The 23,867-nt window shown below is 37.5% G+C and overlaps 2 protein-coding genes across 2 annotated transcripts; one reads left to right on the top strand and one right to left on the bottom strand.

The window, feature by feature from the left end:
* Window positions 1-10,808: 10,808 nt before the first annotated feature.
* Window positions 10,809-12,082, top strand: LOC137240323 (uncharacterized). Its single transcript, XM_067766404.1, has 3 exons — window positions 10,809-10,827; window positions 11,082-12,000; window positions 12,046-12,082. Exons 1-3 carry the CDS (start codon window positions 10,809-10,811, stop codon window positions 12,080-12,082), a joined length of 975 nt encoding a protein of 324 aa, XP_067622505.1.
* Window positions 12,083-16,468: 4,386 nt separating this feature from the next.
* LOC137241822 (larval cuticle protein A2B-like) lies at window positions 16,469-17,136 on the bottom strand. Its single transcript, XM_067769210.1, has 2 exons — window positions 17,090-17,136; window positions 16,469-16,963 (listed from the first exon to the last, which is right to left on the bottom strand). The coding sequence occupies exons 1-2, from the start codon at window positions 17,099-17,101 to the stop codon at window positions 16,469-16,471; spliced, it is 507 nt and encodes a 168-aa protein (XP_067625311.1). The 5' UTR covers window positions 17,102-17,136.
* Between the last annotated feature and the right edge of the window lie 6,731 nt (window positions 17,137-23,867).

The following is a 23,867-nucleotide window of genomic DNA, read 5'->3' as shown; positions in this document are numbered from 1 at the left end:
AACTAATGTTGTAAAACGTACTTTAGTTACGTAAGGGTCGTTAAATTCTTTTGACTACCGTTTAACAAATGCAAAAACACCTTTGCCTTTATTGAGTGTAGCATTAATATGAAGGTTAAAACTAAGGTTTGAATCCATCATGACTCCCAAGTCAACAAAATTATTTAAAATTTCTACACTATATTTGTTAATCTATATATATAAAAATGAATGCCATTTTTCGTTGTGATTTTATAACTCAAGAACGGGCTCACCTATCCATAGGCTTTGTTCTGACTATTCAGTAGATGGTTTGTGTTTTGAAATTTTAGGAATCGGATACCAGGGTCACGAGATATAGGCCAAAACGTGGACCCGGGTAACCCTAAGATGTGTTTGTACAATATGGGTATCAAATGGAAGCTGTTAATGAATGCTATAGTATAGAGTATTTTTCATGCCCCTCCGTGACTAGGGTCTCGACATATAGACCAAAACGTGGACCCGGATAACCCTAGGATGTGTTTGAACCACATGAGTATCCATTGGAAGTTGTTGATAAATGCTAATGAAAAGAGGGCTTTTCTTTTCGCTGGGTAACTAAGGACTCGAGATATAGACCAATTGGGAACTCGCCTTCAGGTTAAGAGTGCATTCTTATGTGCTACAACCAGTAAAAATGGTATATTCAATTACATTTTCTATATACATATATAAAAATAAGTGCACATTTTTGGTGTTACTTTATAACTTGAGACCGGCTCCACCAAATTCAACCAAATTTGTACGGCACATTTATGCTATCATGTAGATGGTTTCTGTAAAGTTTGATTGAATTTGGTCGAGCGATTCATTAGATATATCACACCAAGCAACGGCTACGTTTCATACCAATAGATGGTGCTTATTTGCATATTTGCTTTATTTCATGAAATGGAATAGGTGGTGCTTATTTCCATTTTGCATTATTCAATGGAATTGACGTTTCTAGAATTATAATTTGACGTTCGGCATTTCTCAAGTGAAAACTAAACCAAAAAAAGAAGTCATTCGTTTTGTTTTGTTTTTTTTTTTATAAAAACTGTGAAAAAAAAAAAAATAAACTGGATTTAAGTTAAGTCGGTATATGCTGTGCTTAAATTTGGTGAGTAATGTCCCACTAAATTTATTAAGTGTGATTTTGTTGTGTCAAAGAACCAACATTGTAATAGAATTGCGTTCCTTTTCTTCAGAAACAACCATGAATACCGTTGAAATAATCTTGGAAATTGCTGACCGACTGCATTCTGATGAAGATGTCATACATTTCGCATCGGAAACATTCCGGAAATTTCAACTGGTTCTTTTCAAATGGTCGCTTCCTTACTGAAAATTTACAATATCTCTTCATTACACAACTGCCCCAACAAACAACGGGTCGGCACAACGTGTTCAATCTTCTTTCACGACGAGAAATCACTTATTGGGAAAACGAATATACAGAATCGTTGATTGTTCCCATTCAACTTGCAAATTTACGACTACCAAATCTGATATACATAAGATTTGCATATACAATGTTTCTTCGAAATACGGATGAAGTCAACATTAGAAACATTCGCCCACCTGTTTTCGAATCAATATCGCTACAACTATTTGGTAACGTAACTCATGGATCCCTCGAGTTCAACGTTGTTGTTGTTCCTACACACTTACTAACTTTTTTACCCAGATGCCTTAAGAATAAAAAAATTAAAAAAAAAGTAACGAAGAAATGTATTTATGATGTGTTGTACTGATTCATCTGCATCTGATCGAGTTTTCTTAAACAAGAGTATGAACAATGAACATGGCTGCCATTTTGGCAATAGGGATTTTTCAGGTACAATGGAAAGAGATACACCACAACACAAAATATCTGTCACATCGTACTTTCGGTGTATATTGACATTAGGTCTTTTTGTTATGAACTATGGAGAATCAACACGTGTGTTCAATATTAATGTAGTTTTCGATTCATAATTGAGAATTTCTTCATTTTCAATTGAATTCATATCAATATTTATAATACACAAGGAACACCAGTTGATGGTCATCCAGGTATTTTTCCAAACAGGTGCCTAGGGCAGGATGTATACGGTACATCCCAACAATGCTGAATGTTTCTATTTGCGAATGTTGTTGGTAAACGTTCGAGGACCAACATCATTTCAGGATTTAAGAACAGTTCACGGTCATTTTTGTCAGACATATCGTGGAGCATGTCAGCTCTTGCATTTTTTAGAAGATGACACTCATTGGGACGCAACACTTCATGATGCATCGATTTCATCTCATCCACAGCATTACAGATTACATGACTGAATATATTTTAATTCGGATGCGTCGTACAGCAATGGATCCTGATTAACTGATTACATTGGAAATGTACAATGAAGCTTTGCGGCAAAGCAAAAGGTGAAATTGTGCTTATACCGCGAATCCCACTGATACCAACAGACATGCCATTTGATTTCAAGCGTTCGCAATTTCCAGTACGCCTATCATTTGTTATGTCAGTCAACAAGGCGCAAGGAAAAACGCTTCGAGTATGCGGATTGAATTTGGAGGCACCGTGCTTTTCGCACGGACATCTATACGTTGCCTGTTCCAGAGTAGGCATTCCAAATTGTTTGTTTATTCATATCCCAGATGGAAAAACGAAAAATGTAGTGTATCGAAATGTTCTTGATTAAGAATTGATTAAAAAAATTCTATGATATTTTATTCTTTTTCCAATATTTCTATTGGCGTAGCGAAGCACACCGGGGTCCCGCTAGTTGTATATGAAACTGCCGGCGAAATTCTCCGAGAAAAACACATCACTTAACATTTTTTAAGATTGAGCGGCATATAATTTACATTGCATAGGTAACCAAGTGATTTAAATCCGTTTGAAGCAAGGAATGTTCCTCAACATACGCGTATGTTTTGAAAAGTTTTAAATCGTCAGCGTAAATCAAGATTTTTGAGTATTTTATTGTATTTGATATATCGTTTATGAACAACAAGAACAGAATCGGACCGAGGTGGCTGTCCTGAGGAACACCAGAAGAAAAATTGGTGACCCCAGAAAGGGTATTTTTCAAGACAACCTTTTGCGTACGATTGCCGAGATACGAAGAAATACAACATACAAGACGGGGGTTTCTCCTTACATTGACCATACTCATTTCCCATATTCGATGCAGACAACCGGATATCAATTGTAAACTGTTCCACTGTGCCCATATGTCTTCGTAACAGGACTCTGTGCTGACATTTCCTTTCTATTTGGTATTTCTTTTGGTTCGAGCCCTTGCATAACATGTGACAGATCTATATCGTCTAACTGTGCCTTCCTTAGTTGTTCAATGTCCCACGAATACGTTATATTCATAAGCCGGACATCTATGATGTCTTCCTTAGCCTCAGATTTCGAATAGTGTATGCATTCCAAATTACAAGGTCTTCGTAACATTGCATCGGCATGAGTACTACCTTTTCGATGCTCAATGGCAAAGTCATTGTTTTGCAGTCGCTCGCTCCACCGTGCCAATTGACCTTCTGGATTACGGAACTGCAGGAGCCATTTCAAATATGCGTGATCTGTCCTGACGCGGAATCGCTGCCCGTAGAGGTACTTGTGAAAAAGTTTAATGAACTCTGCCAATGCCAACAGCTCTCTCCGTGTAACGCAATAGTTTCTTTCTAGTATTCCAATTGATCGGCTGTAATAGACAACTACCTTCCCCTGTCCATCGACCAGTTGTAACAAAACGCCTCCTATAGCATATCCAGTCGCATTTCTATCTAGAATAAACTTTGCTGCTGGAATCGGATATGCCAACATTTGGGCAGTGCACAAACGCTCTTTCAATGTTTGGAAAGGTACTTCTTGCCCACTTTTTCCATTCAAAAGCTTTATTTTTTCTTGTAAGCTCTTGGAAGCTTTGGGCTACGTTGACACAGTTTTATTTACTTATTTATTTATTTATTTCTTATTACAGCTTATACTAAGCCTAGCTTATATCTAGTTATATATAGTAATTAATATATAATCTAATTTAAGTCATTTATATGAATCTATTGACTGCCCAAATGGAGTGAAGAGATAGGTAGCAGACGACTGACACCAACGCAAGGGTTGTACGAGTTGTATCTGACGCTGTTGACGTATTTAAAGTGCGAAGGCAACATCTGAACGGCGATGCACTTATTAGGTTGAGTGATGCGTTACAGTATGAGCTTCGGCTACTTTTTGCATACGTGGGAAAGCTTCCTAGTGCTAGCGTAGAGTAGTCGGGATGTATGCAATGCTATTGGTGATTCGAAAGTTTGCCCACCTTGCACTAGAATGACAGTGTTCTACAGTAATTGTACAATTTGTGTTTAAATTCCCTTATGTTACTAGATTTTACTTCATTTCGTAATTCATTGTAGAATTTTAGTCATTTATAGTACAAATTACATTTGTCTGCTTCTGTTCTATAGTTTTGGTAAAAATACGCTGTAATATGTGCACAGCCCAAGAAATCTTCTTAGCTCATGCAGATTCTGTGGTCATGGCCAATCCTTTACTGTTTCTATCTTTTCATTCGTAGTGTAGTTGCCCTCCGTCGTTACTTTATGACCCGTAACTAATTTCCTTCTTGAACAGAGAACACTTTTGGGACTCAATTTCAGACCGGCACCAGCTATTCTCTGGAAAAATTCCTCCAAATTCTTTTCTAAAACGAAGATGTCGTCTAGGTACACCAAGAATGTTTTCCAATTTAGTTCTTTCAATTCCTGATCTATGAGCCCCTCAAAAGTAGGTGGTGCATTACAAAGTCCAAAAGGCATCATCGTAATTTGCCAAATACCATTTCCGACACTGAAGGCTGTTTTCTCCTTGACTTCCTCTTTCACCTCCACTGGCCGGTAGCCGCTTTTCAAGTCCAGTGTGGAAAACCATTTCGTACTAGATTGTAAGTGCAGAGTGTCGTCAATTCTTGGTAGTGTGTGGCAGTCCCTCTTCGCGACGGCATTCAACTTGAAGTAGTCCACGCAAAAACTAAATTTTCCACCCTTCTTCTTCACAAGTACCACCGGTGAGCTCCATGGACTAGCTGAAGATTCGATTACGCCGCTGTGGCTCATTTCTTGTATGATTTGACTCACAACTTCCCGCTTGGCCAGTGGAACACTACGAGGAGTTGACGGATCAGCCTCGCATCTCCAGTGTCAATTTAATGTTTCTCAACATTGATGAGGCAAATATTTTCGCGTACTAGGAGAAGTTATTTTACCTTACTCTGATAGTCTTCCTCTAGCCCTCCGTCCGTGCCGTAATGTAATTTGAAAGATCAATATTGGTACTTGAAACGTTTTCCTGGAACTTTGGTAAGTTTGAGTGGTGATTTGAACTCATTGAGTACTCCTATCGAAATACGTCCCGCTTGTTTTGTCATAACCACGGTTTTTCCAACAAGTATATTTGGTGTTGAATTATTCGCTGCCTCTGCAACCCACAATCTCTTTGTCCCATAATCTCCATCAACCTTTGCGCAGATAACTGCCTCCTTTTTTTGTGGTATTTGCTGATTCTCCTCCACCAGCACTCGTGCACATCCATGTTCTTATATCGCATCATCTTTCTTTGCATATCGATCTTGATGCCTTGGTCGATTAAGAAGTCCACTCCAATTATGATTTCATCAACAATCTCTGCCACTATAAAATTGTGTAGTACCGTGTCGTTTCCAATTTGCGACTTTACATGCTACTACTTCGAGGACCTGGGTGCAGTGTTGCCGTTGGGGCGCCTTTAGTCGCAATTTGACACTTTCTGAAAGCCAATCCCCCGGATACCGACTTTTTTTAAAATATGCAATACTTGAGCCCTTTTGAAAACGTTGGCGACTTGACCCCTTTTCTCTTTCAAAACTATGATGCATTACTTTTAAGTTTTTACGTAAAGATTTTGTAATACTCCTTCTCATTACTTAACTATTGCATCGGCAAAACTTAAATAATACAAATTATCACTTTTGTCATCACTATAACCGCAACCCTGTAAAGTTTGATCGCTTTGACATACGGCGTTAGTATAGACACTTTTGCTTGTTTAAAATCTTTTTTGCTCTCCATTCGTGGTTGTTTTTTAGGACTTTCTGCTGTAACAGCCATAACACCTTCACGTTTTTCTATAACACGTTTGGAAACAGATGTTAAACACTGTACAAATCTTTCTGTTCCCTGTATATGCATTGGAATATTAGGATCATCTAGTGTTGGCTCATCATAATCTAAGAATTGTTCCAAGTGATCGTATGGAATATTTCTTGTGAATGCCGGTTCAGATAGTAAATTATCGTCATTCAGATCAATTATATCAGTATAATCTGAAGCATTAAAATTGATATTATATTTTTTGTAAACTCTGAGTTTAGTTGGATCAAGTACTTTTCTCGATAGTATAAAATTTTTTTGATAGCTCTATAACGTATGACTTTTCTATCATCAAGTAACATTGTTAATAAAATTTTTTCTGGATGAGCGTAATATGAATTATTTTGGATTACACCATCTACAATATTAAGTAAATTACGTGGTAAGTATCGTGTCCAACGAATAAATTTTGATAAAAGCACACTGCCGTATACAACAGAATTATAGTATTGTAACGAATTTACTGCAAATCCTCTTATTTTCCCTTTTGCTAGGTTCGAATCACTAAACTGTTGAATAAATAACTGCAATTGGTAATAATGCAAAATGGCCTTTATTAAAGTACTTCACAATAACACTCAAACTGTGCAACGAATAGCTTGCTTAATAACCACACCGATTGATAGCTCAATGAAACTCTGCTATTCAAAATAATACTGCTATTGCTCGCTAGATATCGTCTTAATCGAAACTGCTTGACAACTCAAATCAAACTGAATTACAGCGCCTCTACATCTGTCGCCTTTTATACTCTTTGGTTTCCTCGTTCGCATTTTCTAGAATCTACTAGCATTGTCCATGAGCTCTCAAACTTCTCAGCTATAACCAAAATTGCACAATTTTATACATCTTCTAGGCGCTTCCAGAATCTACTAGTCCAGTAGCTCTCAAACTTCTCAGCTGTAACTACAATTGCATAATTTTATAGTTTTTCTCATTGCATACTTATAGGAGTATCTCAGATATATGCATGGGTTAGTGCATTGACTCTCCGCTGCTCGTATACGTACATGGTACATATGCGTCTACATGCAGTTATTGTTTCGTGTATGTAGATACATAATGGTTGAATTATTGATGTGCATTCACGTCACTGCTTAGCATCGGCTTAGAGACGGCAGCACTCCTTAGTTTTGCTAATATTCGTAACAGTATTTTACATTGAAATACATTGGCACATAAATTTTAATATAATCTGGTAGAGTTTTCAAATTTTCCGATGGTGTATTAGTTGTTGTATATAGATGTAATACCATGCTTGCTTTGGTTAGGCATCGAGAATGTGTAACTGGTCCTGGGTTTATGTTAGCTAAATCAACTGAAACAGCGCCATTTGAAATTGTGTTGGCCATTTGATATAAATATTTAACATCTGTAGATAATTCTCGTTCTTGTTCATCACTGAACATACAAGGTATATTTTCCAATGCTAATTCAAAATGACTTACAACCTGAAAAATAATTTTGTTAGATCAATTGAAATTAGTATAATTTTCCTATTTTAATTTGATTAAAAAAATATTATAAAATAATTTTAACAAATGCATACCTGGAGTTTTTCAGAGTCTTGAATGTCATTGTATATTTTTCCACTTGCTGCTCTTGGTCCATTCTGGTAATTTATTGAAATGAAGCAAACATATAAACCAGTGCACTATAGTCGAAATTGCGATTTTAGCGGTGTTACGGTCTGCTGCTACGGTATATGGCTGCGACCCACTTGGGAGCGTGTTCACGGGAACACACCTAGCGATGTGGAAAGGGTTGCGATGAAAAATATCGAAAAAGAAGGGAACAGACAGACCGGCCATCACTAGAAGACGGAAAAAAAGAAAAAAAAAAGGAAGGAAAAAACCACCACGAGTTTCCGAGGAAGAAAAACTTTTCTTTTCCTTTTTGCTGGCGGTCTGAAGCGGTAGAGCACACAACCCTCGTGACCAAAAAGTGGTCAAGTGAAAAATTACAGGATACTTAAGTGCATCCACATATAGTTGGTGGAACTGACGAGCGCGTTCTCAAATACAGATAGTTCACCATCAAAATTTGGGCGGTTTATAGCAATCGTAAAACACTCCTCTACATATGTTCATCGTATTTTCGGAATTCCTCAAAGCCGTGCTTATATACATAGCCAAATTTTGAAAGGCTAAGGAGCTACATACGGGAAGTTTACATTTTAACGTTTTAACCCGAAAATTGTCTCCGAAATGAGTGAATTCAATTAAAAACGAAGTAAGCTAGCCGGTGGCCACGTTGAGACCGTTTTAACCTACTCTCAGGACGTGCGAAATTCCCGAACATCGTGAATACTAATAAATAGTAATTGGAAGGCATCGGCGTTGCCTTCTCCGCGTATGCGAGGAGCGCGGGAATGTTGGAATATTCCCAACGATTGCCACGTAATATACACGGTTCCTCAACTTAGCAATAGTGGTGTTGGCTTAGCGGTGTCATTTCCATCCACACCAACTGCAATAGCACCAACCATATCCAGTGACCCCGGCACCGTCATATGCCAAGACGCCAGACGTACCACTCCTAGAGTGACATATCAACAAACACAGCGCCATTCACCACAGCAACATATTAATGATACACAACAATTGCAACAATTACAATTGCAACAACAAACGCAAAACCATCATCTAAACGAGCTGAGCAAATATTGGGTGGTGTCCAATGGTCAAGCATTGCCCTATAACATTCTACCTAATGGCACGATAATCACACCTCATCAACGCCAGCCAGCAACATCTGAGCAACATACGCACACTCAGCAGCAGCAGGTTCAGCAGCAGCAACAGCAACAACAACAGTACCAACACCAACTACAACAACAACGTTTGAAACTGGGTGAGTCCGTTCCAACTCGGTGAAATTGTATTATGTATCTATGTGAAGTGATAAAATTCGTCACTTACAGATTATCGTTTCAAATTTTTGTAATTCATTCCAAGCACGCTTAATGAACCTAAAGACCCCTTTCTGTAACTCGATTCGAACGTACGGTATATGCATTCGGACACTTTGGTGCTCTTAACTCTGTTGACCCGTCGGATAAGTGCAATGTAAAACCCGTTCTGCAATCTTGCGAATAAGAACCATTGTTCTGTAAAGCTTGTGAAAGGTCAATACAGTCAAGAAATAGAAAACCAAAATTATGAAAGTGTGAGTTCTGCAGATAATATTATTCCAGTCGAGTTACAGAATAGTGTCACTAGTATATATATAATACCTTACATATTTGAATGTGTCACTCGGAACCATAAATTTTTTTTATACTTACCTGCGAAAGCCATGTAAATGGGTAATGCATTACACATTAGCGACATAGGCCTTTCTGCGAGAGTTATAACCTAGATGCAACAGGGGTTGGGGAGCGATGTCCTTTTGAACCCGGAACAATAAACTCGTTTCAGACGCTTTTTTTTGTATTTTCAAATAACGTCGCGAATGAACCCTTGCACAAAAAAAAAAGGAAGAAGAGGAAGAATTCCCCAAATTAAATGAAATACATAAAAATGAATTTAATGTAATTGCACTAGTAATTAAAAACCAAAAGATATTTAGTACATTCAAAATATTTTCTACACTATATACGAAACCACTAGGCTGTAAGACATATAAGGAGTTGAATCCGAATAATTGTATGCGATGTAAATGTAATTCGGAATAAACGTAAACTCTAGCATCACATGTGAAACTTAGAAATTCTCGATAGAATCCTAAAAATTTAATGCATAAGTTATTAATTAGTATGAACTGTCAATAAATCTAAATTGTAAATGGGAATGCTGAGGTCTCCTTTCTTTTAGAGGGCACCTAAGGTATACAGGTAAGGGGCCACCGAAATTATAGGTGCGTCGGTGGCCATGGTTATTTGAGGGTGGGTTAAAGCACCGGGCGTCGCAACACCACCCGCGGCGCCCCTCTGTATATTCGGCCCTTTTTGTGTATTTCCCTTTTGTTTATTTGTCTTGTATTTCAGCTTTTTTTATTTCATTTTTCAGATTTAGTAACCGGTCGTTTCCGGTTCGGTTAGTTTTTTTTGATCGTTAGTTTCTTTTTTTGACAGTTTTTTTTTGAATTTGAATTTTTTTTTTAAATGTTGGAAAGTCAACGGTTTGTCCGTGGCATCCGGTTCGACCGGATGTCGTTTTAATTTTGAATTTTAAGCGTTTTGAGTCGGTCTCTGCGCTTCTGTCGGGTTTGTTTTGAATTTGACAGCTGCTCGTTTTGATAGGCATGATAGGAACATTTTTCTGTTTATGGCGCAGGAACAGTAAGGTTGGCAAGGACCCGCCCCAGCCGACAATGACTAGCCACTGTGCACCACTACATCATGCCGACCGCCTTCCTTACTGATTCCACTGTAGATGCGTTACCATAACAGCGGCAAAAAGTCAATTTTTCAAATTAAAATTTTTGCAATTATTTTGATGGTGTTCAATACCCAACATATTGATAAGAAAAAATTAAAAAAAAATTTACTGTTGGCAACCCTGTTTATGTACAAACAGCTGGTAATATTTACATTTTAATACAAGTGAAGCAGCAAAATTTTTATAAAATTAAAAACTGTTATATGTAATATATTCTTGTAAAAAAACTTTGTAAATATGAGTTCTATTACTCGAGGTGAGTAATTTTACTATATACAAATATAGTTTGCTAAATGTTTTTATTTCGTACATATTTTGGTGGTTTTTTGTATGTATTTTTTTGTGAAATTCTGAAGAGTTTTATCATTTTTCGTGGAGTAAAACTAAAAATGGTTTGAAGTGTCATTGGAACTATTTACATGTGATTGTTTGTAGAAGACTCAAGTTTTATGTCATGCTAAAAGTGTATGCATTTGACTGCTAATGAACGAATTTTTAATACTTTTGTAGAAACACTCAGGTTCAAAAATTCTGAAATATTTGAGTTTTGGTTGAGAAACAACAGGAATGTTTCGAATTATATAAAAGGAAAGATTTCATACGAAATTGACAGTGAATTAAGTAAATTGATATGTACTAAAGCTCGGAACTTATCTAATTTTATTGAACTTAAATGGAATAAACACACCAGAAATGAGAATGCATTTAGAAAATATAATAAGAAATGGTTGAGTCGAGAAACAATTTTTGTAATACCGAAAAAGATCAATATTATTGGGCGACCAAAACTGACGTATGATGATAGCTGCGAAAGAAATAAAAGGAGATTAGCTTCCGAATTAGCTTCCCAGCAAGGAGACAATGCGCAATTATTAGTTCATGCTGCCTCTATATCTGCCAAAAAATCCCACGCAACGGATTTGAAATTTGTCCTACAACAAGTTGCTATATCTCCAAATCGGCCATCCAAAATTCGAGAAGTTCTTAATACTAGCCATAAAGAAGTTACGCCAGTATCACCTGATGAAGCTCTAATGTTTGTGTTAGAAAACGGATTAACTAAAAATGTGTACTCAAATATGCGGCAATTAAACATAAAACACAATTGTAGTATATATCCGACTTATGATAAAGTTTATAAAAGCAAATTGAAATGTAGACTGGATGAAATCAAAGCGAATGAAAGCTCTGTCGAAGTGTCGTTGCAAAATTTGTTAGACCACACAGCTAAAAGAATTCTTGAATATAAAGATGAAGTATTGTGTACAATGGATGTTGAAGAATCGATCCTAATTTCGAGCTTCGGGTTTGATGGTTCTACCGGTCACAGCTTGTTTAAACAAAAATTTGTGGAAAATACTTCGGAAAGTTTCGATCATTCCCTTTTTGTGACATCAGTCATTCCAATAAAAATAATTTCATCAGCAGGGTATAACATTTGGGTAAACCGTAATTTTTTCTCTTGCAACTTTAGGTTTATCCATTATGACAAGTTCACCACGAACATCTAAAAATGTATATCTTCGAAAAGGGCTGTTGCTAAACATGAAGCAACTCTATCTGAAACACTGAATCTGTCACACATCATAGCAAAATTTATAGCATCGTATCGTTGAGTATAATGTCTTCGTCTCCGTTAACACGATAACTTGAGTAAATTTTGAGCTATCTTGATGAAATTTGGTATATAGGTTCTCGGGCACTCATCTCAGATCGCTATTTAAAATGAACAATATCGGACTATAACCACGCCCACTTTTTCCATATCGAAAATTTCGAAAAACCGAAAAAGAGCGTTAATTCATTACCAGAGACGGATAAAGCGATAAAACTTGGTAGGTGAGTTGAACTTATGACGCAAAATAGAAAATTAGTAAAATTTTGGACAATGGGCGTGGCACCGCCCACTTTTAAAAGAAGGTAATTTAAAATTTTGCAAGCTGTAATTTGGCAGTCGTTGAAGATATCACGATGAGATTCGGCAGGAACGTTACTCCTATTACTATATGTACGCCTAATAAAAATTAGCAAAATCGGAGAACGACCACGCCCTCTTTTAAAAAATTTTTTTTTAAAGTCAAATTTAAGCAAAAATTTAATATCTTTACAGTATATAAGTAAATTATGTCAACATTTAACTCCAGCAATTATATGGTGCAACAAAATGCAAAAATAAAAGAATAGTTCAAAATGGGCGTGGCTCCGCCCTTTTTCATTTAATTTGCCTAGGATACTTTTAATGCCATAAGTCGAACAAAAATTTACCAATCCTTGTGAAATTTGGTAGGGGCTTAGATTCTGGGACGATAACTTATTTCTGTGAAAAAGAGCGAAATCGGTTGAAGCCACGCCCAGTTTTTATACACAGTCGACTGTCTGTCCGTCCGCTCGGCCGTTAACACGATAACTTGAGCAAAAATCGATATATCTTTATTAAACTCAGTTCACGTACTTATCTGAACTTAATTTGTATTGGTATAAAAAATGGGCGAAATCCGACTATGAACACGCCCACTTTTTCGATATCGAAAATCACCAAAAACGAAAAAATGCCATAATTCTATACCAAATACGAAAAAAGGGATGAAACATGGTATTTGGATTGGTTTATTGACGCAAAATATAACTTTAGAAAAAAAATTTGTAAAATGGGTGTGACACCTACCATATTAAGTAGAATGAAATGAAAAAGTTCTGCACGCGAAACAAAAACCCTTGAAACCTTGGCAGGAATACTGTTCGTGGTATGACATATATAAATAAATTACCGGTATCCAACAGATGATGTTCTGGGTCACCCTTGTCCACATTTTGGTCGATATCTGGAAAACGCCTTCACATATACAACTACCACCACTCCCTTTTAAAAGCCTCATTAATACCTTTAATTTGATACCCATATTGTACAAACGCATTCTAGAGTCAACCCTGGTCCACCTTCATAACTATATTCCGTAAAGGCGTCCACCTATAGAACTAAGGCCCACTCCCTTTTAAAAAGACTCATTAACATCTTTCATTTGATACCATATTGTACAAACGCATTCTAGAGTCACCCCTGGTCCACCTTTATGCCGATATCTCGAAAAGGCGACCACCTATACAACTACCACCTTACTGACTTACTTAATTGGCGCTTAACCGTCTAGACAGTTATGGCCGTCCAACAAGGCGCGCCAGTCGCTCCTTCGCTCCGCCAACCGGCGCCAATTGGTCACACCAAGGGAGTTTAAATCGTTTTCCACCTGGTCCTTCCAACGGAGTGGGGGCCGCCCTCTACCTCTGCTTCCATAGGCGGGTTCCGATAGAAACACTTTCTTGGACGGAGCATCATCTTTCATTCGCATAACATGGCCTAGCCAGCGCAGCCGCTGCGTTTTAATTCGCTGGACTATGTTGATGTCTGCGTATAGCTCGTACAGCTCATCATTAAATCTTCTTCGGTACTCGCCATCGCCAACGCGTAGATGTCCATAAATCTTTCGAAGAACTTTTCGCTCGAACACTCCCAAAGCCGCTTCTTCTGCTGTTGTCATAGTCCATGCTTCTGCCCCATATAGCAGGACGGGTACGATAAGTGACTTGTAGAGTATGATTTTCGTTCGACGAGAGAGGACTTTACTTTTCAATTGCCTACCTGGTCCAAAGTAGCACTTATTGGCAACATTGATTCTTCGCTAGATTTCTGTGCTGATGTTGTTGCTAGTGTTGATGCTGGTTCCCTAATAAAAGAAGTCTTTTACTATTTCGAAATTATGGCTGCCAACAGTAGCGTAGTTGCCAAGGCGCATATGCGCTGACTCTTTGCTCGATGACAGCAGGTACGTCGTTTTCTCCTCATTCACCATCAAACCCATTTTTACCGCTTCTTTTTCCAGTTTGGAGTAAGCAGAGCTAACAGCGCGGGTGTTTAGGCCGATGATATCAATGTCATCAGCATATGCCAGTAATTGCACGCTTTTATAGTATATTGTTCCAGTGCGGTTAATTTCTGCAGCTAGTATAATTTTCTCCAGCATCAAATTAAAGAAATCGCACGATAGGTGGCCACCCTGTCTGAAACCTCGTTTAGTTTCGAACGGCACGGAGAGGTCCTTCCCAATTCTGACTGAGCTGATGGTGTTGCTCAACGTCATTTTGCACAGCCGTATAAGATTTGCGGGGAAACCAAATTTAGACATAGCGGCATATAGGCAGCTCCTTTTCGTACTGTCGAAGGCGACTTTAAAGTCGACGAAGAGGTGATGTGTGTCGATTCTTTTTTCACGGGTTTTTTCCAAGATTTGGCACATTGTGAAAATCTGGTAGATGGTAGATTTACCAGGTCTGAAGCCGCACTGATAAGGTCCAATCAGCCGGCTCACGGTGGGCTTCAATCTTTCGCACAATACACTTGAAAGGATCTTATATGCGATATTGAGAAGGCCGATTCCATGATAGTTGGTGCATTTTGCAGTATCCCCCTTCTTGTGGACTGGGCAAAGAACAATTAGATTCCAACCATCGGGCATGCACTCTTCCGCCCATATTTTGCTAAGAATCTGCTGCATGCGCCTTACCAACTCCTCGCCGCCGTACTTGAATAGCTCGGCAGGCAATCCATCAGCGCCCTCGGCCTTGTTGTTTTTCAATCTGGTTATTGCTATTCTAACTTCGTCATAATCAGGCGGGGGGACATAAATTCCATCATCATCGATTGCGGGATCGGGTTCTTCATCTCTGCGCGGTGAATTGCTGCCTCCATTCAGGAGAACAACTACCACCACTCCCTTTTAAAACCCTCATTAATACCTTTAATTTGATACCCATATCGTATAAACACATTCTTGAGTCACCCGTGGTCCACCTTTACTCCGATATCTCGAAAAGGCGTCCACCTATAGAACTAAACCCCACGCCCTTTTAAAATACTCTTTAATACCTTTCATTTGATACCCATATCATATAAACATATTCCAGGGTTACCCTAGGCTCATTTTCCTACATGGTGATTTTCCCTTATTTTGTCTCCAAAGCTCTCAGCTCAGTATGTAATGTTCGGTTACACCCGAACTTAGCCTTCCTTACTTGTTAATATTTGCTTAGCCGACATTTTTGGTTAATAAATATGTTTTTTTGCAGACACCCAAAATAAGAACAAAAAATTGCATAGAATTTACGATTGCTTTAAGCTAGAGTTTAACTCTGTCACTGTGTTTATTGAATTTTATTGAAATGACCAGAGTGCAAGTACATAGTAAACTGCGATCAACTAAACTGCAGCTTAAACTCACGCAGAATACAGGACCTGCCTTTAATAGGAAAAATCACATAGTTGTTGCTTTGAAGAAGAAATTGATAACAAGCAATTTGCATTAAAAAAGACGATACAAATAGGAGTATATTGGCACTTACTTCAGTAGAGCTGTAAAACAATATGCAAAACAAAAAGTGGTTACACTGGAAATGAAACAGGGCCCGTATTACGTGTTACGATCAGTGACTGAAACCAATTTTCACTCAAGCAATAACTATGCAACTGTCAAACTTTTTTTAAAAATTTTAATAAAGAATGGATAAAACGAGTACTATTTGTCGCTAGTACAAATATGCCATTAATCCGATACACCTTTCAAGAGCTATTGTGATTTAAAAAATGAGTTGCGATCAAGGATCGTAACACGTAATACGGGCCCAGGTTTCATGTGATTTCAAGACATTTCATTTGAGTTGAAAATCGTTTCATTTGATTTGAAAAATGTTTGATTTGGCTCGAAAAAACTTTAATTTGTTTTGAAAAAAGTTTCATTTCATCTGAAAATGCTATACAACTAGCAAAAATTAACAAACCTTTTCCAATGTTAATGTTTGTTCACAGTTTAGCTTTATTCTTGGTTAACAACTACAATGGCATTTGCTTAGAATGCGTAAGATATAAGTGGCGAAGCGAAATGTGTCTTCACTACTCCAGGTCCAGGAACGAACGGAGCAGGAGCTGCAGCCACAACGGGACTGGGTGCAACGAGAGGAGCGGCTTTTACAATCGGAGCTGGTGCGGGTACAATTGACGTAGCAGCAATTACAGGAGCAACCAAGGGTTCACGGCGCACTACAGCGTTGAATCCGTTGACAGGATCAGATGTGTAGTCAACAATACGACGGTAACCATCAGCGTCATTCAGTGAGTATTGACCTTGGACGAAACCGCCGTCACGAGTTTCTACAGCGGTTTTCGAGTCACCAGAGAGTGCATCTTTAACATCATAACCGTATGTATACTGAGGATGCGGATCATATTCCTCAACCTGGGCAGCTACGGCCAATGGGGCTGGCGCAACAGCTGCTAATGGAGCTGCTGGTGAAATAATACTTGCGTTAGCAGCGGCGAAGCAGAGTGTGAACAACGCGATAAACTGTTGGGAAAAGCAAAAAAAAAGTATTTCTTTAGAACCTTTTACCGCTTTTATTAATCACCAAATCATCACCAAATAAAGTTCTAATCGAAAATTTGATATATCTTTTATATCACTGGTGCTTACTTTGTATGCCATTTTTATTGAATTTTATAAACTTAACAATTTACTTGCTCTAAATACCGAAAATGGAATTGAACTGATTTCAAGAGGGGCAAACTGGGCTTTTTATACAAATCAAATGGACATTCAATCAAAAAAGAAAATAAGAGATAAAAATAAATAAATGCATATTGAAAACGGAACCCCGCTTGTTACTGTACGTGCGCCATTTAAATTACGATTTTTTCGGACTAAGATTTGTATTGAGCTTCTTCAGTTCATAATTTGGATACCCACAAAAAAGAGGGAGGTAAGCGGCACTAAAGCACGTCAAGGCCTTGTATCAGCGGCACTGCTAACGGCAATGCAAAACTTGCACACGTTTTCTTATGCAGTAATCAATTACTTTTTTTTAGCATTGGCCAACTTGACTGTTCGCACATACTCGAACCAATATAGTCTACGGCAGAGACTGCAATAAAGCAAAAACAAGTAAGAACGGGACTGTCTTCGGCTGTGCCGAAGACTTCATACCTTTCATGAATGGGGCTGAATAATAATCTTATCCCGTTCGTAATCTCCGAATAATCGGATGTATAAGATAAGAAATATATAGTGAACAGATGTACATACCTTAACGATTTTTAAGATAAATATAAAATAAACAAGTAAGGAAGGCTAAGTTCGGGTGTAACCGAACATTACATACTCAGTTGAGAGCTATGGAGACAAGATAAGGAAAATCACCATGTAGGAAAATGAACCTAGGGTAACCCTGGAATGTGGTTGTATGACATGTGTATAAATGGAAGGTATTAAAGAGTATTTTAAGAGAGAGTAGGCCATAGTTCTATGGATGGACGCCATTTAGGGATATCGCCATAAAGGTGGACCAGGGCTGACTCTAGAATGTGTTTGTACGATATGGGTATCAAATGAAAGCTGTTAATGAATATTTTGAAAAGCAGTGATCCTTAGTTCCATAGGTGGACGCCGTTTCGAGATATCGCCATAAAGGTGGACCAGGGGTGTCTCTAGTTGTACGATATGGGAATCAAATGAAAGGTGTTACTGAGCATTTTAAGAGGGAGTGGGCATTAGGTCTATAGGTGCACGCCTTTTCGAAATGTCGCCATTAGGGTGGGCCAGGGGTGACTCTAGAATGTGTTTGTATGATATGGGTATCAAATGAAAGATGGTAATGAGTATTTTAAAAGGGAGTAATCCTTAGTTCTATAGGTGGACGCCTTTTCGAGATATCGCCATAAAGGTGGACCAATGGTGACTCTAGAATGTTTGTACGATATGGGTATCAAACGAAAGGTGCTACTGAGCATTTTAAGAGGAAGTGGGCATGAGGTCTATAGGTGGACGCCTTTTCGAGGTATCGTCATTAGGGTGGGCCAGGGGTGACTCTAGAATGTGTTTGTACGATATGGGTATCAAACGAAAGGTGTTACTGATCATTTTAAGATGGAGTGGGCATTAGGTCTATAGGTGGACGCCTTTTCGAGATATCGCCATTAGGGTGAGCCAGGGGTGACTCTAGAATGTTTGTACGATATGGGTATCAAACGAAAGGTGTTACTGAGCATTTTAAGAGGGAGTGGGCATTAGGTCTATAGGTGGACGCCTTTTCGAGATATCGCCATTAGGGTGGGAAAGGGGTGACTCTAGAATGTTTTTGTACGATATGGGTATCAAATGAAAGGTGGTAATGAGTATTTTAAAAGGGAGTAATCCTTAGTTCTATAGGTGGACGCCTTTTCGAGATATCGCCATAAACGTGGACCAAGGGTGACTCTAGAATGTTTGTACGATATGGATATCAAACGAAAGGTGTTACTGAGCATTTTAAGAGGGAGTGGGCATTAGGTCTATAGGTGGACGCCTTTTCGAGATATCGCCATTAGGGTGGGCCAGGGGTGACTCTAGAATGTTTGTACGATATGGGTATCAAACGAAAGGTGTTACTGAGCATTTTAAGAGGGAGTGGGCATTAGGTCTATAGGTGGACGCCTTTTCGAGATATCGCCATTAGGGTGGGCCAGGGTGACTCTAGAATGTGTTTGTACGTTATGGGTATCAAATGAAAGGTGGTAATGAGTATTTTAAAAGGGAGTAATCCTTAGTTCTATAGGTGGACGCCTTTTCGAGATATCGCCATAAAGGTGGACCAAGGGTGACTCTACAATGTTTGTACGATATGGGTATCAAACGAAAGGTGTTACTGAGCATTTTAAGAGGGAGTCGGCATTAGGTCTATATGTAGACGCCTTTTCGAGATATCGCCATTAGGGTGGGCCAGGGGTGACTCTAGAATGTTTGTACGATATGGGTATCAAACGAAAGGTGTTACTGAGCATTTTAAGAGGGAGTGGGCATTAGGTCTATAGGTGGACGCCTTTTCGAGATATCGCCATTAGGGTGGGCCAGGGGTGACTCTAGAATGTTTGTACGATATGGGTATCAAACGAAAGGTGTTACTGAGCATTTTAAGAGGGAGTGGACATTAGGTATATAGGTGGTCGCCTTTTCGAGATATCGCCATTAGGGTGGGCCAGGGGTGACTCTAGAATGTTTGTACGATATGGGTATCAAACGAAAGGTGTTACTGAGCATTTTAAGAGGGAGTGGGCATTAGGTCTATAGGTGGACGCCTTTTCGAGATATCGCCATTAGGGTGGGCCAGGGTGATTCTAGAATGTGTTTGTACGATATGGATATCAAATTAAAAGTATTAATGAGGGTTTTAAAAGCGAGTGGCCCTTAGATGTATATGTGAAGGCGTTCTCGCGATATCGACCAAAATGTGGACCAGGTGATCCAGAAAATCATCTGTCGGGTACTGCTAATTTATTTATATATGCAATACCACTAACAGTATTCCTGCCAAGATTCCAAGGGCTGTTGATTTCGCCTTGTAGAACTTTTTCATTTTCTTCTACTTAATATGGTAGGTGTCACACCCATTTTACAAAGTTTTTTCCAAAGTTATATTTTGCGTCAATAAACCAATCCAGTTACCATGTTTCATCCCTTTTTTCGTAGTTGGTATAGAATTATGGCATTTTTTTCATTTTTCGTAATTTTCGATATCGATAAAGTGGGCGTGGTTATGGTCGGATTTCGGCCATTTTTTATACCAAGATAAAGTGAGTTCAGATAACTACGTGGGCTAAGTTTAGTAAAGATATATCGGTTTTTGCTCAAGTTATTGTGTTAACGGCTGAGCGGAAGGACAGACGGTGGACTGTGTATAAAAACTGGGCGTGGCTTCCACCGATTTCGCCCATTTTCACAGAGAACAGTTATCGTCACAGAATCTATGCTCCTACCAAATTTGAGAAGGATTGGTAAATTTTTGTTCGACTTATGGCATTAAAAGTATTCTAGACAAACTAAATGAAAATGGGCGGAGCCACGCCCATTTTGAAATTTTCTTTTATTTTTGGATTTTGTTGCATCATATCATTACTGGAGTTGAATTTTGACTTAATTTACTTATATACAGTAAAGATATTAACTTTTTTGTTAAAATTTGAATTTAAAAAAATTTTTTTTTAAAAAGTGGGCGTGTTCTTCATCCAATTTTGCTTATTTTTATTTAGCACATATATAGTAATAGTAGTAACGTTCCTGCCAAATTTCATCATGATATCTTCAACGACTGCCAAATTACAGCTTGCAAAACTTTTAAATTACCTTCTTGTAAAAGTGGGCGGTACCACGCCCTTTTTCCAAAATCTTACTAGTTTTCTATTCTGCGTCATAACTTCAACCCATCTACCAAGTTTCATCGCTTTAACCGCCTTTGGCAATGAATTATCGCATTTTTTCGGTTTTTCGAAATTTTCGATATCGAAAAAGTGGGCGTGGTTATAGTCCGATATCGTTCATTTTAAATAGCGATCTGAGATGAGTGCTCAGGAACCTACATACCAAATTTCATCAAGATACCTCAAAATTTACTCAAGTTATCGTGTTAACGGACGGACGGACGGACGGACGGACATGGCTCAATCAAATTTTTTTTCGATCCTGATTATTTTGATATATGGAAGTCTATATCTATCTCGATTCCTTTATATATGTACAACCAACCGTTATCCAATCAAACTTAATATACTCTGTGAGCTCTGCTCAACTGAGTATAAAAACAGGTAGGTACTTCGTGTGAGGATGCAAAGTTTCAGGTTTTTTGTGGTCTGCGTGTAAAAGCTATGACTACGAATCACGTATTTCAAAAATATATGACGAAAACGTAACTATTTGATGAAATTTGTTGAATTTTGAAGATTCTAGCCGTAAAAAAGGGGTCAAAATGACAGTTTATATGAAGTATATAATATATATACGACCGATCTCTATGATTTTTTCAGACAACAATATATGCTATATACGTAAGCATTTTGTGAAATTTGAAGCTTCTAACTGTTAAAACGGGGCAGAAATTGCGTAAATTTTCTTATCTGAACAATCGGTTGTATGAGATATATACTATGTGTACCACCGATCTCAATGATTTTTTCAGACATCAATATATGCTATACACGTAAGCAGTTGGTGAAATTTGAAGCTTCTAGCTGTTAAAATGGGGCCGAAATCGTAAAAAAATATATATATACTATATATATATACTATATATACCATCATATATATATTATATATATCACCGATCTCTATGATTTTTTGACACAACAATACATACTATATACGTAAGCAATCGGTGAAATTTGAAGCTTATAACTGTTAAAGTGGGGAAGAAATTGCGCAAAGTTTCTTATCTGAACAATCGGTTGTATGGGATATATACTATATATACCACCGGTATCTATGATTTTCTCAGACAACAATATATGCTATACACGTAAGCATTTGGTGAAATTTGAACATATCTAAACGATTTTTAAGATAAATATAAAATAAAAAATAGGTAGGTAATCTGTGTGAGGATGCAAAGCTTCAAGTTTTTTGTGGTCTGCATGTAAAAACTATGGCTACGAATCACGTATTCCAAAAATATATGACGTAAACGTAACTATTTGATGAAATTTGATGAATCTTGAAGCTTCTAGCCGTAAAAAAGGGTCCAATATGACAGTTTATATGAAGTATATAATATATATACCACCGATCTCTATGATTTTTTCAGACAACAATATATGCTATATACGAAAGCATTTTGTGAAATTTGAAGCTTCTAACTGTTAAAACGGGGCAGAAATTGCGTAAAGTTTCTTATCTGAACAATCGGTTGTATGAGATATATACTATGTGTACCACCGATCTCAATGATTTTTTCAGATATCAATATATGCTATACACGTAAGCAGTTGGTGAAATTTGAAGCTTCTAGCTGTTAAAATGGGGCCGAAATCGTAAAAAAATATATATATACTATATATATATACTATATATACCATCACATATATATTATATATATCACCGATCTCTATGATTTTTTGACACAACAATACATACTATATGCGTAAGCAATCGGTGAAATTTGAAGCTTATAACTGTTAAAATGGGGTAGAAATTGCGAAAAGTTTCTTATCTGAACAATCGGTTCTATGAGATATATACTATATATACAACCGATCTCTATGATTTTTTCAGACGACAATATATGCTATATACGTAAATATTCGGTGAAATTTGAAGCTTCTAGCTTCAAAATTATATATATATATACTATATATATACTATATATATATACTATATATACCACCATATATATACTATATATACCACCGATCTTTATGATTTTTTCAGACAACAATATATGCTATATACGTAAGCATTCGGTGAAATTTGAAGCTTATAACTGTTAAAATGGGGTAGAAATTGCGAAAAGTTTCTTATCTGAACAATCGGTTGTATGAGATATATACTATATATACAACCGATCTCTATGATTTTTTCAGACAACAATATATGCTATATACGTAACCAATCGGTGAAATTTGAAGCTTATAACTGTTAAAATGGGGTAGAAATTGCGAAAAGTTTCTTATCTGAACAATCGGTTGTATGAGATATATACTATATATACAACCGATCTCTATGATTTTTTCAGACAACAATATATGCTATATAAGTAAATATTCGGTGAAATTTGGAGCTTCTAGCTTCAAAATTATATATATATATACTATATATATATACTATATATACCACCATATATATACTATATATACCACCGATCTTTATGATTTTTTCAGACAACAATATATGCTATATACGTAAGCATTCGCTGAAATTTGAAGCCTCTAGCTCTTAAAATAGGGCAGTAATTACGAAAAGTTCCTTATCTGAACAATCGGTTGTGGGGGATATATACTATATATACGACCGATCTCATAAATTTTTTCAGGCAACAATATGTGCAATATTCGAAAGTATATGGTGAAGTTTGAAGCTTCAATCTGTTAAATTGGGTAAGATATTACAAAAATCCTCTTTTTCTGAAAAATCGGTTGTATGGAGGATATATGCTATAGTGGTCCGATCCGGTCGGTTCCGACAAATGTCTAATCGGACACCCAAATACACCTGCTCACCAAATTTTATCAAGATATCTCAAAAATTGAGGGACTAGTTTGCATACAAACAGACAGACGGACAGACGGACATGGATAAATCAACTCAGCTCTTCAACCTGATTATTTCGGTATACTTAATGGTGGGTCTATCTATTTTCCTTTAAGGACTTACAATTTTCGGTTTCGTGACGAAATTAATATACCATTTCATTTTCATGAAAGGTATAAAAATAGGTAGGTAATCTGTGTGAGGA

Source organism: Eurosta solidaginis, chromosome 1, assembly GCF_040869045.1.
Source record: "Eurosta solidaginis isolate ZX-2024a chromosome 1, ASM4086904v1, whole genome shotgun sequence".
Taxonomy (NCBI): domain Eukaryota; kingdom Metazoa; phylum Arthropoda; class Insecta; order Diptera; family Tephritidae; genus Eurosta; species Eurosta solidaginis.
This window is presented reverse-complemented; position numbering and strand designations above follow the sequence as displayed.